Source organism: Neovison vison, chromosome 4 (assembly GCF_020171115.1).
Source record: "Neovison vison isolate M4711 chromosome 4, ASM_NN_V1, whole genome shotgun sequence".
In the NCBI taxonomy this organism is placed as follows: Eukaryota; Metazoa; Chordata; class Mammalia; order Carnivora; family Mustelidae; genus Neogale; species Neogale vison.
In genome coordinates, this window is record NC_058094.1 from 46,038,217 (window position 1) to 46,057,318 (window position 19,102).

Here is a 19,102-nt window from a genome sequence, read left to right on the forward strand (position 1 = left end):
GAAAACATTAGTTCTTAGTCCCTAGGCAGACACAAAGTATTTATTTTTCTGCCCTTTTCTTTCTAATTTTCTTACTACAGTTTTTCTTATTACAACTTTTATTACTGAATCATTGAAAATTTGATGTAAAACAATAAGCTCACCTACTATATCCCTAGGGATTATATTTTTTACTGAAAGTATCAGAAAGCTATCTGTGTATTATGCTTTCACCTGGAACCTGGTCTGGATATATGGACGTGAGGGATAGTATGACTGGTTACAAAGCAGTTTTCATTTTATTACAGAAAATATCTTGAGCAATTAAAATAACCCTGTTTCCTTTTTCCTGGATTAAGGGTGATTCAAAATTAAATACAAAACATAAGTTTAGATAGAATCTTTTAACAATTTTTTATTTTAGACTATAGAAGTAATACATAGCGGTGCCTGGGTGGCTCAGTGGATTGAGCCTCTGCCTTTGGCTCAGGTCATGAGCTAAGGGTCCTGGGATCAAGCCCTGTATCAGGCTCTCTGCTCAGCAGGGATCCTGCTTCCCCATCTCTCTCTGCTTCTCTGCCTACTTGTGATCTCTCTCTCTCTCTCTGTCAAATAAATAAAATCTTGAAAAATAAAGTAATACATAATTGTGTAGAAATATAGAAGACAAAAACTTAACAATTTGTTGATAATCCTACAGTCTATGGATAACCATAATTAATATTTTGGTATTTTCTCTTTTAAATCTTATTTTGCAAACTTAGAATCAACTGTTAATGCTATTCTGTACTATTTTATATTCACTTATTATCATTTCTCATATTGTAAAACGACTTACGTGAACTTAGATTGTTTCCAAATCTTTATTTTTGTATCTCCTACTACAATGTCTTTTTCTCTGTATATTTCTATTCTCATCTTACAGCTTCTCTAGGAAAGATACTTGAAAATCAAATAACGGGGTCAAGAACATAAATATCTTTAAAGGTACCATTTTGTAATTTCTATGAACAAAGTCTTTTTATTTCTTTAGGAAGAAAATGAAATTGGGAAGAAATGTGAGCTCAAGAAAGATTCACTATGGTCAACTAAAGAAGAACTATCTGTGAGTAAATTTTAATTTTTATAAAGATTTGACTTAAGAACTAATATCTCATCAGTTTCTGTCAGCTTACATTGTTAGGATTAATTATTTCCCTGTCTGTAATCTTTATCTGTTTCATAATTATGCCTCCTCTGGAAATGATTAGATCAAACCCATGATATACACAAAAAAAACACGATATAACAAATGGAGTATGGAGAAAAGCCTAAGTGTAATTTCCTGCCTTCCACTGCATAGATGTGTGATCCTGAACAAGTCACTTTCACATTTCTGAACCTCATGTCTTTTATGAAATCAAATTGACACTGTTCCAGCAGAATGGCTGTTTATATCAAATAGAGTAATGAATGTAAAATATTTGGAACTTAGAAAACACAATACAAAAGCATTAGGTCATTGTTAACTAATTAAGAGTTCCTAATTGCATTCTGTCACTAGTAGATGAACCTTGTCTTTTGACTTTTCACTTTTTTCCTTTGTTTCCATCTTCATTTTAGTCCTGTTGCCACTTGCCATTTAATATATAGTAAAAGAGTTTAAAAAACTAAGATGGTCAGCTTTGAGCAGCTGTAGCAATGTTGATATGTAACTAACCAGTTAGTAGTGAATGACATAAAGAAATTCACCCAGCAACAAGAAGGAATCTTGAGACTGATTTAATAACTGTTAATCTGTGATTAAAAACTGGCTTTCAGTTAATGAAGTAGTGTATCCAGAATTAATAATTTTTTGGAGATATCAAAAATAATAAAACAAATTACTGAAAATTCAAGAAAGCTTAAATATATTAGACGAGAACTTATAAAACAGATCATTGTAATAATGTTAGTTTATGGTTTTAATGAAAAATAAACAATACTGAGATTTTTTGCTAAGAAAATATATGCAAGAAGATAAATTATATATTGAGATGATATGTATTAGAATAAACTACTAAATTAAAATGCTATATGCTTTTAGTCGTCTAGCACAGAAGTTATAAATATTTTTAAAGTTAGTATTTGAGTAGTTTTCTTACTTGGCATAGATATGATTTGATTGCAAATACAAAATTCAGGTGCCAGAAATAAACCCTTTTTATTATTTTTTCATGTATTTGAACTTTTATTTGTAGCCTCACAAATGACAAGTAATTTTCCTAATTTTTTTCTGCTTATGTATCCATCTTAACCCTATTTAAGATCAAAGATGAACTTCAGGATGACAGTGATATGCTTCCAAGGAAGGTGTTACTAACTGAATTTAGATCACTGGTGGTTAGTAACTCTCCCTCCAGAAATGCATCCAGTGTAAATAATGATTATGGTCAACTGAAGAATTTCAAGAAATTCAGAAAGGTATTGTATTCCTTTAACTAAAATATCACAAGAGGGCAGTGTTTGAAATGTTTTTAGAAATACCACTGGTGCTAAATATAAATAGTAAAAGCAGTTCATATTGAAAACTGTTATTTCTTCTGCTTAAAACAGTTAAAATTACTCTAGGAAGGGCATGAACTGATAAGTAGTGAATATGTGAGTAAATGTATGATGAATATATAATGAATACTTGGAAACAAACTTCATTAAGACTGAATTCCTGGGACGCCTGTGTGGCTCAGTGGGTTAAGTCTCTGCCTTCAGCTCAGGTCATAATCCCAGGGTCCTGGGATCCAGCCTGGCATCAGGCTCTCTGCTGAGCAGGGGGCCTGCTTCTCCCTCCCCCTCTGCCTGCTTTTCTGCCTATTTGTGATTTGTCTCTCTCTGGCAAATAAATAAATAAAATCTTTAAAAATGAAAAAAAAAAAAAAGACTGAATTCCTTAAAGGGTGCTGTTTACCTGGCCTTCCCACCTTAAACAGCAGGCTTTGGGTTATACTGATAGGGTCTTCTATTTCTAATAATCATCTATGTCTACCTGAAGGAGTTCTTTAACTCAGGGCTTTAGGAAGATAAGAGATTTGTTGAAAATAGCTGAGTACATTAAATAATGAAAAGTAGGCATTTTACTATTACATGTATATATAAAAAATATAAATATGTACCCTGAGTATTATCATCAGACCTGAGTTGTTACTTTTCTAGAAACTGGGAAGATGTTTAATTTATCAGTATGGTTAAAAGAATATTTCTGATCTACTCTGTATTCTTTTGTTGTCTTTTCTGGAGTATTTGCTTCTTATCCCATTTTTATTACTGACTGTTACCTTTTGCTTAAGCATTTAATCATAATACAGTTTACATAATACAATCTTGTCCAAAGTGATTTCTGTGGTAGACTCCTTTTCACTAGAGTATAATCTGTATGTTTCTTGCTATACTGTGAGGTGTTGTAGTTTTTCTTTCTAATGTGAGCTACTATTAACATTTGTCAGTTAATTTTTTGCATACTAGGACAATGTGTAAAAGGTTCTAAACACCATCTCTTGTACTTGGAGTGAAAGATGGAGATATCTCCCAGTTAGGTGGCACCCACTTTCTCTTTTCCATCCACTTTCTCTTTTCCATCTGAAAGGTGTGGCTCATGAATACCACAGGGTCATTCTTTAACCATATGGTTACTTCATGTTGAGGATTATGTTACTAAGTCTCATTGTTAAATCAAAATTCAAAAGACATAGTATATTTTGTTATTAATGAAGTTACCAAAGATAAAGTGGTAATACTGTTGACCCAGGCATGGTGAAGGAGTATAGAGTTATACAAATTTCTGGAAAGTAACTTGAAAAAATTTTAAATTCTTAAAAATATTAATATCTTTGATTAAGGAATTTTATTTGAGACTGTAAAAGAAATTCAAACCAAAATTTATGTAGCAGAATGATTTAATTAAATTGGCTCTAATTAAAGAATTCGTGTTTTTCTTTATATGCCCAGATCTAATGACGTGGCTCTATTTGTGCTTTTAAAATAGTATTCAATGATGAAAACTATTTTAAAATTCCCTTTCCAGGGCACCTGGGTGGTTCAGTGTGTTAAGTGTCTGCTTTCAGCTAGTGTCATGATTTTGAAGTCATGATTACAAGGGTAATTGGCTCACATCCCTGAGCAGGGAGCCTGCTTCTCTTCTCCCTCTGCCCCTCCCCCTGCTCCTGGGCGCACGTGTTCTCTCTCTCTCTCTACTCTCTCTCATAAATAAATTTAATTTAAAAGTCTTAAAATTCTCTTTCCACTTTATATATTGACATTTTAAATGTATGTTCCATAGATGTTAAGGGTTTATTATTTCCTAAATACAATATTAACAGTGGCTTGATTTTCTTTTTCACAATATTTTTAGCACGTCTTTATTTATAAGCCATTAAAATTTTATTATTTATTTATTTTTTAAAAATATTTATTTGTTTATTTATTTGACAGAGGGAAACACAGCGAGAGAGGGAACACAAGCAGGGGGAGTGGGAGAAGGAGAAGCAGGCTTCCTGCTGAGCAGGGAGGCCGATGCGGGGCTCAATTCCAGGGCCTTGGGACCATGACCTGAGCCAAAGGCAGACGCCCAATGACTGAGCCACCCAGGCGCCCCTATAACCCACTAAAATTTTAATTAAAAACAAACTATTGCTATCTCCAACATCTTTTGCTAGGGATCTATAAATTAGAAAGTTTTGAGGACATAAATTTTCATGAGTACTAGACAAGACTTAAACTTTGACATCTTTAGAGCAAAATATGATACCTTTCAGTCTCTATATTTACCTTAAGTTGCTTTAACTGCTAACTGATGAGGTAAGGCCATTTTTTAATAAAACTCCCAATTAAAAATCTCAACTAGGGCGCCTGGGTGGCTCAGTGGGTTAAGCCACTGCCTTCGGCTCAGGTCATGATCCCAGGGTCCTGGGATCGAGTCTCGCATCGGGCTCTCTGCTGAGCGGAGAGCCTGCTTTCCTCTCTCTCTCTCTCTCTGCCTGCCTCTCTGCCTACTTGTGATCTCTCTCTGTCAAATAAATAAAATCTTAAAAAAAAAAAACTCAACTAAATTCTTGATACAGTGACATCTAAATCTGGGTATAGCAACAGCGAAAAATAAATAGGTCAGAAACATGGGCCTAGCATGGGCCTAGTTACTGATCTCTCTCACTTCCATTTGTAGGAATAAGCATTTTTGGCACTTCTGTTACACGTGATTTATATTGTGCTTTTTTATTAAGCTTTTTTATTTTATTTTTTATTTTTAAAGATTTTATTTATTTATTTGACAGGCAGAGATTACAAGTAGGCTGAGAGGCAGGCAGAGAGAGAGGAGGAAGCAGGCTCCCCGCTGAGCAGAGAGCACGATGCGGGGCTTGATCCCAGGACCCTGGGATCATGACCCGAGCCGAAGGCACGGCTTAACCCACTGAGCCACCCAGGCGCCCCATTAAGCTTTTTTAAAAAGTGATGGTTTTGAGGGTACCTGGGTGGCTCAGTTGGTTAGGCATCTGACTCCTGATTTCAGCTCAGGCCATAATCTCAGGGTCATGAGATTGAACCTCATGTCGGATTCTGCCTTTGTGGCAAGTCTGCTTCAGATTCTCTCTCTTCCTCTCCCTCTATGCCCCAACCCCCATGTTCACACATTCTCTCTTTTTAAAAAAAAATGAGATGGTCTTAATTTGTTAATGCATTTAACCTTACTATTTTTATTATATAATAGGTCACATTTCTTGGAGCAGGAAAACTTCCACACATCATTGGAGGATCAGATCTAATAGCTCATCATGCTCGGAAGAATGCTGAATTAGAAGAATGGTTAAGGCAGGAGATGGAGGTTAGTAGGAACTGAGGGCTGGTAATTTGCTTGGTTTACATTTTGTCCCTCATGGTTTCCTTAGAGCAAATCCTTAAAACCAAATTTTAAGATAATTGACCAAAGGTCATTGATTCAGGAAGAATCCTAAATTATAGAGAATTAAGATTAATTTGTACCTTTCCATAATACTTAAGAGGCCTTTAAGCTTATTAAAGTTATTAAAGAGGCTTTTAAGTTTGTTAAAAAAAACAAATGAATTAAGTTTGTATCCTAATATAAAGGGGAGAAAAGAGACTTAACCTACAAAAATGTAAAGAAAGCTAAAGGCTAACAATCAAAAGATGGTTGTGTAGTCATATGGGGGTTATTGCAAATAATATCAGTTACATAGTATATGAATGTACTGGGCTTTCCAGATCTGGAAATTATCTTTCAGTGGTCCTGAGAATTTCTCAGTCATCATTTTATTGAGTTATTACCTTTTTCCTGTTCTCTTGTATCTTTTTTCCCCTATGTTTAATTTTTTAAACAACTGTCATACTGTTTTCTAAAGTAACCGCACCGTTTTACATTCCCACTAATAGTGCTCACGGGTTCCAGTTTCTCCATATGCTCTCCAGCACTTGTTATTCTGTTGTTTGTAATGGGGTATCTAACTGGTGTGAACTTTATTGTGGTTTTGATTTGCACTTTGCTAATGATTAGTAAGGTCATGCATCTTCTCATACACTTGTTGGCCATTTGTGTATCTTTTTTGGAGATAAACCTATTCAAAAATTTCTTCCCATTATTATTCAGATTGTTTATTTTTTGTTGTTGAATTAGAGGTGTTATTTATGTAGTCTGGATAATAGTCCCTTATCAGATGTATAATTTGCAGATGTTTTCTCGCTTTCTCTGGGTTGCCTATTACTCCATTGTTTGTGTATTTTACAGATGCACAGAAACTTGACATTTTGGTGTAGTTCAGTTTATCAGTTTTGTTGTTGATACCTGTGCTTTTGGCATCATACCCAAAATATCGTTGCCAGATCCAATGTCAGAAAGTTTTTCCTTTTTTCTTCAAAGAGTTTTATAGTTTTAGTTCTTATATTTAGATCTTAAATTGATTTTGAGTTAATTTCCATAGGTGTTATAAGGTTAGAGTTTGACTTCATTCTCTGTGGTATACTTTTACACTTTGGTTTAATGATTCATAAGCACATCATCTCGAAGGCGGGGGGGGGTGGAGTCTAAGTCAGTTACACTATTGACAACTGCTTGCTGTGGGAAACTTGCCATAATGCCTCCTCCCATGGGCAGTTACTGATCTATCTCATTTTTCCCCAGAGTCTTTTTAAGTTTTAAGAAAGTAAGATCAATCATTAAATAATGTTACTAAATTATTAAGTAGTAACTATTTCTATTTAATTCAAATTCTTAAGCTTTTTATTATGAAAACTTTCCAAACTTACACAACATAGAGTAGTGAAACAAACCCAAAACACATCTTCAACAAATATTAGCATTTGCACATCTTGCTTTCTGTTCTCTTTCCCAACTTTTTTTCTTTCTGGAGTATTTTAAAGCAAATTCCAGTCATTTTATCATTTCATTTATATTTATATGTTCAAACATATACAGATTTCTGATCAAGTATATATTATGTCAGAGTGTGCTTTTCTGTGTACTTTTATAGTAGGATGCTTACATAATCAGTTCATGTTGATTTAAATCCTAGACTAGGACCAGCAACATAATTTTGACACTTGAGATTGCTTTAGAGTTTTATAATTTTGCTTACTTGCTTTATGGCATGTCTTTAATCATATCTATAAGTAATATGTTGCCTAAGTCTCAGGAAACCAGATCTCAGTTATAACATTGTTCTGGGAAGATATGAACTGCTTTATAGCTCTCCATGTTAGAACATGATTTTTAAGAATACATTATTTACACGTATCAGCTAAATATATTCATATACTCTGTAATGAAAATTCCCAGGGAAGATTATACAAATATGCTTCTCATTTTTTACTTATTCTTGGGTGTTTTGAGTCCTAGTTATTATTATGCAAAACAGCCATCTACCTGATTCATAATTTTTTCTACCCCTTATTTTTAACTGGAGAATTTAATAAAATTCAGTTAAGTGTCAACTTTTTACTGTAGAGGAAGTTACTGCATGAAAGTTAAGATTTCACATGACTGTTGAATTGAGAGATAACCAAGGTCTTGTTCAAGATTAGAAAGTTTTCTTCTTAGCCTTTGTGTTGTGTGATTATCCAGTGCTCCTAGAACCCAGAGGTGGGCTTCAGACAGGTCCTCTGAGCAGGCTATTTGAAGTAGAACTGTTCAGTAATGGGCAGTTAGGGGTCTTACCTCTTTCATGAACTCTGGTTTGACAGAAGTCAAATTTCACTTTCTTCTCTATCTTATTTTCTATACATTTTATCCCTTTTTTTCTCTGGATTGTATTCTTTGGTAATTTTTCCAAATTATCTTCTAGTTTGGTACTTTTCCTTTCTGTTCTTTCTGGTTGGTATTCCCACCCATCCACTGAGTTTTCATTCAGCCTATTGTATGTTTTCAGTTCTGGTTGTCTGTTTCATTCATCTCTAGGTCTTACTGTTCCCTGATGATATTTTTAAGCTCCTCCTGTATTCTTTGCCTCAAGTGTTGGTAAGTTTCTGCTACTCTTCTCTTACGGAGTCTTGTTTCCACGTATATGTTCTGTGATAGTTGAATGTGAACTGCTTATTTCCCTTGGAATTTGATCTGTAGGAATTCATTGAGTCCTAAGTTTAAGTTTTTTTCCTCTAGAAAAAATACTTTAGTTTCTGCCTGTCTTGTTCTACCAATACGAGACCACTTTAGCCTCCACTTGTGATTTTTTTTTTGGATCACCTAGGTAGTTAATATGTGTTTGGACCAGAAGCCCGAGTGAAGGCCAGCTGGTCAGTATAAACTTGAGTTTTTTAATTTTTCCTTCACCCTGTGTTGGGGTTGAGGCAGGCAAGTGTCTTTCTTACCTTCTTTTTGTATTGTACAGTTTATTCCTCTTTCTCTCTTTAATGCTGGGGTCTTTTCTTAGTTTTCCCCATCTTCGATTTTCTTTTATATTTCTCATCCCCCATACAGACATCAAAGCAGAGGGCAGTTTTTTTATGCTTTGCAGAAACCCAGAGGGCAAGGCAAAAGCTGGCCATGGTACTTGTTCACTTTTCAGGGCTTTTACTTTGCCTCATTGTGGGTTAATGTAGTCTTCAGCAATTTGTGTTTAAAAATGCTTTTTAATCAAAAAATTGTTAGGAGGGTCACCAAAATAAGTAGGGTTGTTAAGGTCACTCATGATACTTAGTGTGAAAAAATGAAAGGAGGGAAGTCACATCCTTTCCTCCTCTTTTTTTTTGGAAGACTAAATGGCCCTATTTCAAATGTGCATTTCAAAGAATTATGGTACTACATGAAAGAATGATGAAGTTAAAATCCTGAAGTCCAGAAATGACCCATTTAAACATAAAGTGAATTATTCCAGATTTCTCTTTATTGAAGAGGAGTAATAGCCAGGGATAGAGTAGAAAGAGAGGGAGAGAGATTGATAGAAGGAAGTAAAGCTGAAAGCATTACTGAATTTTTGGACACGTTTCTTCTTTTCACGGTATTTTATTTCCTGAGATCCCTCTAAGACCAAGGGGTGATAAATAAGACCAAAACAAAAACCACTGTCAGGTTAGAATCAGTATTTGTTTCAAACTGCCTACTTTGATTTTAGATAAATTTTTTGGCTCCCTGCTGTAAATAGTGAGAATATTTGTACTTTCTCCCTTCCCTGTTCGCCCTCCTTCCACATGCCACCATCTTTTGGCAGTGCTTTCTTTTCTCCCTTTTTAGAAGGTGACTTGCATGCCTACCCAGTTCCTTCTTAGGCTTGCAAGTCAGTAACGATGAGAGTATGTCTCAGTGTTGATCAGCTTTCCATTCATTTTTCCTGGAATGCAGTATGTTATTTTGATTTGCAGATGCAGGTCTTTTTATTTCAAGGAACTCTTCGGTACACTTTGAAAACATTTTTATATTTGTTAAAGTTCTCTACATTTAAGATGTAACTGTCCTTTTATTAGATCACCTTTGCCTTCTGCATCCATTTCTTTTTTTTTTTTTTTTTTTTTTTGACAGAAATCACAAGTAGGCAGAGGGGCAGGCAGAGAGAGAGAGGGGAGAAAGCAGGTTCCCTGCAGAGCAGAGAGCCTGACGCGGGGCTTGATCCCAGAACCCTAGGATCATGACCTGAGCCGAAGGCAGAGGCATTAACACGCTGAGCCACCCAGGCGCCCCCCGCATCCATTTCTTCTGCATTCACTGTGGTTTTCCTGAGCTCTTTCACTATGTCAGAAATTCAGATTTCATTTGTGTCTGTTCTGTTACCTCATCAGCTGTGTGATCTTGGACAAATTACTTTCTTATGCTTGTATTTCTTCCTTGTAGAATGCCTGTAGAATGGGAACAATAATAATAATAATAATACCTCTGTTTCACAGAAGTATTGTGAGGATTAAATAAGATGCTACTTGTAAACTGCATTTATAACAGTGGAAACAGTCACTGTTAGGTATTTCTAATTTGATTCTGAAGTGGTGTTATAGGTCTCAGTTTGTTTACTTAGCATTTGCTCCCTTTTCATTGTTACTGTGGTTTTTGTCATCTGACTTTTTGGTTTTTATTTTATTGCTTTCATATTCTCAGTAACTTCATTTTTTTGTCCTTCGGTTATTACTTCTTACGGACTAGGTTTTTCATCTGTCTTGCATGTTCTATTCCAGTTGCTGCCTTTTCTTTACCCCCCTCTGGTATGTGAAATAGTTTGCAGTTTTCTTTCATCTTGAAGCTATTTAGAGTAAAATACCATGTCCAGGTACTGTTTGCTTGTGAAGCATCGTATGCTATCTTGTGCAGGGATTACAATCTAAAGACGACTTGTACAACTGATGAATTAGTGAACTCTGCATCTGAAATTAATGATGTACTATATGTTGGCTAATTGAATTTAAATTTTTAAAAAACCAGACAAATGGATAAAGATGTGGTATATATACACAATGAAATGTTACTCAGCCATTAAAGAATGAAATCTTGCCATTTGCAATGACATGGATGGACCTACAGTGTGTTATGCTAAGCGACATAAGTCAGTCAGAGAAAGACATACCATATGATTTCACTCATATGTAGAATTTAAAAAACAAACCTGATGAACGTAGGGGAAGGGAAGGAAAAATAAAATAAGATGAATCAGAGAGGGAGGGAAACCAGAAGAGACTCTTAATTATAGACACAAACTAAGACTTGCTAAAGGGGAGTGGGGGGACTGGGGTAATTGGGTGATGGGCATTAAGGAGGGCATTTGATGTAATGAGCACTCGGTGTTATATGCAACTGATGAATCACTGAGCCCTACTTCTGAAACTAGTAATATAATATGTTAACTAAGTTGAATTTAAATAAAAAATTAAAAAAAAAAAAAAGACAGTTTGTGAGGCAAAAGTGACTATAGTCAAAATTACTACTACCCAAGCTCTCAGTGTTCTGGTAGAGAACAGAATTGTCTTGGTGGCTCCAGTCATTAGTATGGCAGTGTGCTCAGTCAGAGGCGATATGCACGTCCCATCTAATTTCTGTTGTGCCTAGACCTTGAATGCAGGAAAGGAAGGGCTCTGCTGGAGCTGCCTGCTACCCCTTCCTGGAACTGGTATGAAATGTGTACCGGGAGTGTATCTTATCCCAGAAGACAGCAACCTGCCATTTTAAGTTGTTTACCTCATTTGTCAAGGCTGCACGCAGCCTGTGCCTTTGGTCCGTGTCAGTCCCACTCACTTCCTGTGTATTTGTCCCTTTCCAGCAGTCCACCAGCATGTCTTCTCTTTTCTGCTCAGGATACTTTCCCCCAAATTTGTAGTATTACTGAGCATTCTCACGTTTGGTTTTAGTTTGTTTAATGGGCTGTGGCAGTGTTAGGAACGTGTTGCAGCAATCTTTTGGTTCTCTGCAGGCTTCTTTTCTCAAGTAGGTGGCTTCTTGATTATCATGGCTGTAAGGTTTTGTTTGTTTTTGCCCAGAGAGGAGTTGAGAAAATGACAGTGTCGCTAATTAATGACTTTTTTCTGTCTTTTATTTGATTAGAATTAGTTGAGAGCCTGTGTTCTAGATTTATTCCACCAAATCTCTCTTTTTGCTAGAGCAATTTTAGGTGCACTAGGTAGGTTTTACTCGTTAAGATAATAGAGTTGACCTGAGGCATCTGGGTGGCTCAGTGGTTTAAGCCTCTGCCTTTAGTTCAGGTCATGATCTCTGGGTCCTGGGATCGAGCCCCACGTGAGGCTCTCTGCTCAGCGGGGAGCCTGTTTCCTTCTTTCTCTCTGCCTGCCTCTCTGCCTACTTATGATCTCTGTCTCAAATAAATACATAAAAATCTTAAAAAAATAAAAATAGAGTTGACTTTCTTATGCACACAGTGTCTGTATGTAAGTTTGCTATTGCCTTGATGTCCTTTTTTCCTAGGCTTATGCCAGCTACCCTTAAGGGTTTTTTTGCCTTTCATTCTTTTTCAGTTTTTCTTTCTTTACGTCTGTTGCAGACCAGTCTTCATTTTGATAATCACCGAATCCATTCCTGAAGTTTTCTTCAATTTAGGGTATTTTCATTTTGTGCATTAAACATAATAATTCTTTGAAGACAGTATCCAGCCTGATTTGAATTTTGAAAGACTGGATATGTAATTCTCCCCAACCCTTAAAAAATGCCAGTAATATGAGGCTGTTTCTTAAAACTATTTTACTTAACATTTTTTACTAAGACACATAAAATAAAGCTGACTTTTCCTTACTAGTTTTTCTTTACTGTATTATAACTTTAAAATTAGCATCCCCTGCTGGGAAGCATTTCAAAGTAATTACAATAATAATACCAGCTGCTTTTTTGACAGCTGCTTTTTGAAAATCATTGTCTTCCCATTTATGTTCTGCTAAACCTATTAGTGTAGAAAGATAAAATGTCATTTTGATACTTCACCACATGAGTAGAAAATCATTCTGTACTAATCCCTGCAAGTCATTCTTCTCAGCCCTTTCGGAAGACTCAAAATCAGTATAATAGCCTGGTTAAGATCAGGTGTTAAGACCTGGTGGGGGTCTTCTTACTCAGGGAGACCAGGTCAAATCCCAGTTCTTCTGTATGACAACCTTTTGATCTTCTGCAAGTTACTTAACATAAGTTTTTGCTTCCTTGGTGGTTAAAACTGGAATAATAGTCTAATAGTGATAATGAAGTTACATGAAGATTAAATGAGATATATCTAGAAGGAGTTTTAACATAATATCTGGAGGGGAGCCTGGGTGGCTCAGTGGGTTAAAGCCTCTGCCTTCAGCTCAGGTCATGATCTCAGAGTCCTGGGATTGAGCCCCGCGTCGGGCTCTCTGCTCCGCAGGGAGCCTGCTTCCTCGTCTCTCTCTCCCTGCCTGCCTCTCTGCCTACTTGTGATCTCTCTCTCTCTGTCAAATAAATAAAATCTTAAGGAAAAAAAAAAGATAATATCTGGAAATACACAAATGTAAGCTATTAACAGTAAAAATAAATAGTATGTACATTCAAGGGACTTATGGTCTTTTAGCAAAGATACAGAATTATAACAGAGGGAAATCGATATGTATCTATGAGTTGTATAGCTGAAGTTTTATGGGAGTTCTTCATAGCAGATGCAGTTTTTATATTTTTTAATGAGGATTGAAAAACCATTAGTAAAGAGGTGAAGAACATGTTGCTGGACACCTAGTAGGCACAAATTATTATTGAAATGAAGGTGCACTGAAAGATTATCAGAAATGGGAAAAGGAGAAAAAGGAGGTAATTTTCTGGGCAGAGGAAAATGGTATTTGTTAAGAGGTGTGTGTGGTTGGTTGGTTGGTGGGTTGGTGATTCAGTTTTAACTGGCATCCAGTATTCATGGAGAGGGGCATGAGAAGTGATTGAGAGGGTGGTGGAATGGAGCCAGGTTATGAAGAGCCTTTCCCATGTTAGGGGTCAAACTGAAGACTTTGTTTTCTTTGGTAGGTTAAAAAAAAAATCATTGAAGGGTTTTAAATCGTTGAAGTGTTTTAAATCATTGAAGGGTTTTAAATGGCATGATAGGATCTAGACTTTAGAACGATGCACCCAGCACAGAGTTTTTCTCGTCCTAACACTCAGACATGCATTAAGAGTTTGGTTTGTGTTTAAAATTACTTTGTCAGGGCAGTAGTTAAGCAGCACCTTCAGAGCCCTGATTTGGGACCTTGGAGAAGAGAACCACTTCACCTGTAGAGCTGTTGTAGTTGAAAGTGGGGTAGAATTTGCCCTCTCAGCCCTTTCCCTCAAAACAATGATACTTCATTTAGTAAAAGGGTTCTTCTGGAAAATATATTTAAAAACTCAACAAGCTAGCAGTTTATACATATATTGGTTGCCTTTGATGGAGAGGGGATTGGCTGAAGAAAGTTGTTTAATTAGAGGACTTTTGCAGTAATCTTGGCATGAAGTGAAAATGGAGAGGATTTGGTGAATGATGGAAATACCGTAGAGGCAAAAACTCATAGACCTGGTGAATTCCTGGATGTGGAAATCTCCAAGATGACTGACCACCCAGTATAACAGTTGATTAACCATACATTCATCATTGAACACATGTTTGAAATTATGTAAATTTTGACAGGTGCAAAATCAGCATGCGAAAGAAGAGTCTCTTGCTGATGATCTCTTCAGGTAAAGTTTAATTTCATCCTTCTTTTATTCTTAGAGATTAAATATTCATGTCTTTTTTCTTTAGAAATAGATACAGCAGGATGCCTGGGTGGCTCAGTTGGTTAAGCAGCTGACTCTTGATTTCAGCTCAGGACATGATCTCAGGGTCGTGGGATCGAGTCCTGCATCAGGCTCTGCACTGAGTGTGGAGTCTGCTGCATGTCCTTCTCCCTCTGCTCCTCCCGTGATACATATGAGCTCTCTCTTTCCCTCAAATAAATAAAATAAAATCTTCAAAAAAATAGACACTTAGTCCCTTCACCTAAAGAATATTTCATTTTTAATGCTGTTGTTTTGTTGTTGTTATTTTGTTTTTTTACTACTTGAGTACCTCTCAGTGGGGTTTGCTGCATGTATCTTCAAGGTTTGGGACTGGTGAATTTAGCTGATACCTTTGTGAGATTTCCAGCTCTGAGTTAAATTATGAATGAATGGGTTTTGAGTTAAGACAAATAAAATACCGAAGCATTTGCTCAGTTTTAGTTGGCGCAAGAGTAAAAACAAGAGGCTGGATTAGAGTTTCAAATCAGGTTTTTGTGGGAGGTTTAGAGGAGTTATAGTGGGTGGCTACAGTTTAATTCTGATTTAACACATATCCAACATTCCTGCAGGCCCCAAACCTTACAATATTTAGCTCTCAAATACAAATAGTATAAAATAAAATTAATTGATCTACTTATAGGTGGGTACTGACTAGGAGAGAATAACATTTTCCCAAGTTTATATAAAGGCAGAACCAAGAAGTACTGTATTTTTTAATCTGTTTTGCTGCCAGTTTGATTCTTCAATTTCATTATTGACAGTATATCATTGGTGAAAATGTTGACAAATGGTGCTCATTTTTCATAAGTATTTAAGACTATCTGGTTTCTAGTTAAATTTGTTAATTATTCTATGAGAAAATTTTATAAAGTATGTCTATTTTAGGATCATCTTATGCAAATGTTATACTGTAATTGGGGGTGGAAGGAGTTTGAATCCATACTGAAAGAGGTGTAAACATGTATTTTTAAACCATTTTTATTAATTATTTTGATGCTTTTACTGGACTTTTTCTATTGTTGATATTTTATTTTTACCAAATATTCACCAAACCAACATCAAAACGGTAAATGAAAGTAAAAATGTCAGTGTTTAATCTGGATCGTAAGGATAAAATTGGCATTCTCATTGTGTTCGCCAAGGTGTGACTATGTTTTAAAAGCCCTTTAACTTTATTTCTTTCTTTGCAGATACAATCCTAATGTAAAAAGGAGACGATAATTGAGGATTTCATAAAGGAGCCGCTCACAGAGAAATATTTCCTATCAAATAGTTACATCAAGTTTCCTCTGGGATACATTCATTAAGTATATAGAGGGGATTTAAATTACAAAGGTTTTATGACCTAAATTTGTTGAATAAAATGCACAAAATTCCATTTCTTTTGTATGTGACAGTATTATTGAGTTTCCAGTCTCTGTCATCTCCTCTCTTATGGTAATTTTTTCATTTCTAAATGTGGCTTTTTATTTACTGAATATTTAATACACTCACAGTTCAAAATTCTAAAAGTTTAGAAGGATAAGAAATGAAAAAAATCTCCCTTCTACCACTGCTCTAGCTGTGTGGTTCCCCTCCTCTGATAAAATCCATGATACTCATTTCTTATGAGTCTTTATAGAGATTTTTGCCGCCTCTTAAAATTTGTATGCATATTATTTTCCAGTAATCTACAAAAATGATAGTTTAACATACACAGTATTCTGCACCTTGCTCCTTTTTGCTGAATAGATTGGAAGATCATACACAGATCAGAGCATACATTTTTTTCCCCATTATACCATAGTCTTCCTTAAGCTGAAGTAACAAAATGGATTTCAGGGGTGTAGATGTCACCCACCTATTCTAGTACTAGAAAAGATAATATGGAATACTTCATCAAGTGGTTAGATTTTACTAGAATGGGAAGACTTATTTGGTGGTCTTACTGAGCTGGGTGTGTATCTCTTGAGCTAGTTCTGGTTTTCCTATCTGAAAAACAGAAATTAAGATTGTTGTTTTTGTTAAAGGAAGATGGTAAGAAAAAAATGTCTTTTTTCAAATTTTATAATGTAGACAACTTGGCTGTACATGAGAATTACAGTAGACTTGTTATCAACTCTTAAGGACTGATGCATTAAGTTCTGGGAAGTAGAACAAGCTTTTTGTACTCAAATCTATACATGAAGTATTCATGGTCTCATGTAGGTTCTGCCACCCTAATGAGCTAAGCATTTTAGGTTGTTAGAGGTAGGCTAGCATGAAGACTTACATTGTAATTTAATATGTATCGTTGCTAGATCCTCACAGAAGATTATTGATCTTGAACACCTTTTCACGTGCTTGTTGGCCATTTGTATCTTTGGGGAAAAAGGTCTCTTCAGCTCCTCTGCCCTTTTTTTAAATTAGATTTTTTTTTTTTTGCTGTTGAATTATAGGAGTTCTTTATATATTTTGAATATTAACCCCTTATCAGATATATTTAATATGCATATATTTTCTCCCATTCCATAGGTTGTCTTTTTGTTTGATTGATTGCTGCCTTTGACGTATGGAAGCTTTTTAGTTTGATGTAGTTCCACTTGTTTATTTTTTATTTCATTGATTTTGCTTTTGGTACCAAATTAAAAAAAAAATCATTGCCATGACTGATGTCAAGAAGCTTATCTCCTATGTTTTCTTCTAAGAATTTCATAGTTTTAGGTCTTACATTTAAGTCTTTAATCCATTTTTAGTTGTTTTTTTTTTTGTGTGTGTATGGGAAAGATAGTGGTCCGGTTTCATTCTTCTGCATGTGGCTGTTCAGTTTTCCTGCAACCATTTATGAAGAAACTATCTTTTCCCTGTTGTGTACTCATGTATCCTTTGTCAAAAATTAATTGACCATAAACGTGACTTTATTTCTGGGCTCTTTATCTGTTCAGTTCCTCTATGTGTCTTTTTATGCCAGTACCAAATAGTTTTGATTCATATAGCTGTGTGAAATCAAGAAGTCTGATGCCTCCAGCTTTGTTCTTTCTCAACACTGCTTTGGTCATTCAGAGTTTTCTTAATGGGTCTAGCTTTATTTTTTCACATGTGAACATCCAATTATTCCAGCACATTTTATTGAAGAGACTGCTCCATTGAGTGTCTTTGGTAATTACTAGTTGGCGATATACACTTGGTTTTATTTTGGGGCTCTCAATTCTGTATTTGTCTTGATGTACTTGTTTTTATGCCACTACCAGTTCTGCGGACTATAGCTTTTTTTCTTTTCTTTTTTTTTAAAATTTTTTCAGTGTTCCAAGTTCATTGTTTATGCACCACACCCAGTGTTCTATGCAATACATGCCCTCCTTAATACCCATCATCAGGCTCACCCAACCCCCCACCCCTTTCCTTCCAAAACTTTCAATTTGTTTCTCAGAGTCTACAATCTCTCATGGTTCCTCTCCCCCTCCCATTTCCCTCAATTCACTTTTCCTTTCCTTCTTCTAATGTCCTCCATGTTATTCCTTATGCTTCACAAGTAAGTGAAACCATATGGTAATTGACTTTCTCTGCTTATTTCACTCAGCATAATCTCCTCCAGTCCCATCCATGTTGATGGAAAAGTTGGTTATTCATCCTTCTTTCTGATGGCTCAGTAATACTCCATTGTATATATATTTTGTAATGTAGACAACTTGGCTGTACATGAGAATTATCTCCTTTATCCATTCCTCTGTTGAAGGGCATTGGCTTTTTCCACAGTTTGGCGATTTGGGCCATTGCTGCTGTGAACATTGGGGTACATATGGCCCTTCTGTTCACTACATCTGTATCTTTGGGGTAAATACTCAGTAGTACAATTGTAGGGTCATAGGGAGCTCTATTTTTAATTTCGTAAGGAACCTCCACACTGTTTTCCAAAGTGGCTGTACCAACTTGCATTCCCACCAACAGTGTAAGAGGGTTCCCCTTACTCCACATCCTCTCCAACTCTTGTTGTTTCTTGTTAATTTTGGCCATTCTAACTGGTGTAAGGTAGTATCTCAATGTGGTTTTGATTTGAATCTCCCTGATGGCTAATGATGATGAACATTTTTTCATGTGTTTGTTAGCCATTTGCATGTCATCTTTGGAGAATTGTCTGGCATTTTTGACATGATTTTCTGTTTTTTGAGTGTTGAGTTTGAGGAGATCTTGGATATCAGCCCTTTGTAGCGTGATTTGCAAATATCTTCTCCCATTCCGTGGGTTGCCTCTTTTTTTTTTTTACTATTTGTTTGCTGTTGCAGAAGCTTTTGATCTTGATGAAGTCCCAAAAGTTCATTTTCGCTTTTGTTCTTTGCCTTTGGAGACATGTCTTGAAAGAAGTTGCTGTGGCTAATGATGAAGAGGTTACTCTCTATGTTCTCTAGGATTTTTTGCTGGGATTCCTGTCTCATGTTGAGGTCTTTCATCCATTTAGAGTTTATCTTTGTGTATGGTGTAAGAGAATGGTTGAGCTTCATT

The 19,102-nt window shown here is 35.7% G+C and overlaps 1 protein-coding gene across 4 annotated transcripts in view; it reads left to right on the forward strand.

Moving 5' to 3' along the window:
• Window positions 1-16,022, forward strand: part of NBN (nibrin) — a 51,132-nt gene extending 35,110 nt beyond the window's left edge. For all 4 annotated transcript variants that reach the window (XM_044245350.1, XM_044245353.1, XM_044245352.1 and 1 more), the window contains 5 exons: window positions 1,013-1,084; window positions 2,266-2,421; window positions 5,696-5,809; window positions 14,514-14,563; window positions 15,835-16,022. In XM_044245350.1, the coding sequence (XP_044101285.1) occupies window positions 1,013-1,084; window positions 2,266-2,421; window positions 5,696-5,809; window positions 14,514-14,563; window positions 15,835-15,865 (423 nt within the window). In that variant the 3' untranslated portion in view covers window positions 15,866-16,022. The remainder of the gene's footprint in view (window positions 1-1,012; window positions 1,085-2,265; window positions 2,422-5,695; window positions 5,810-14,513; window positions 14,564-15,834) is intronic.
• Window positions 16,023-19,102: the final 3,080 nt, after the last annotated feature.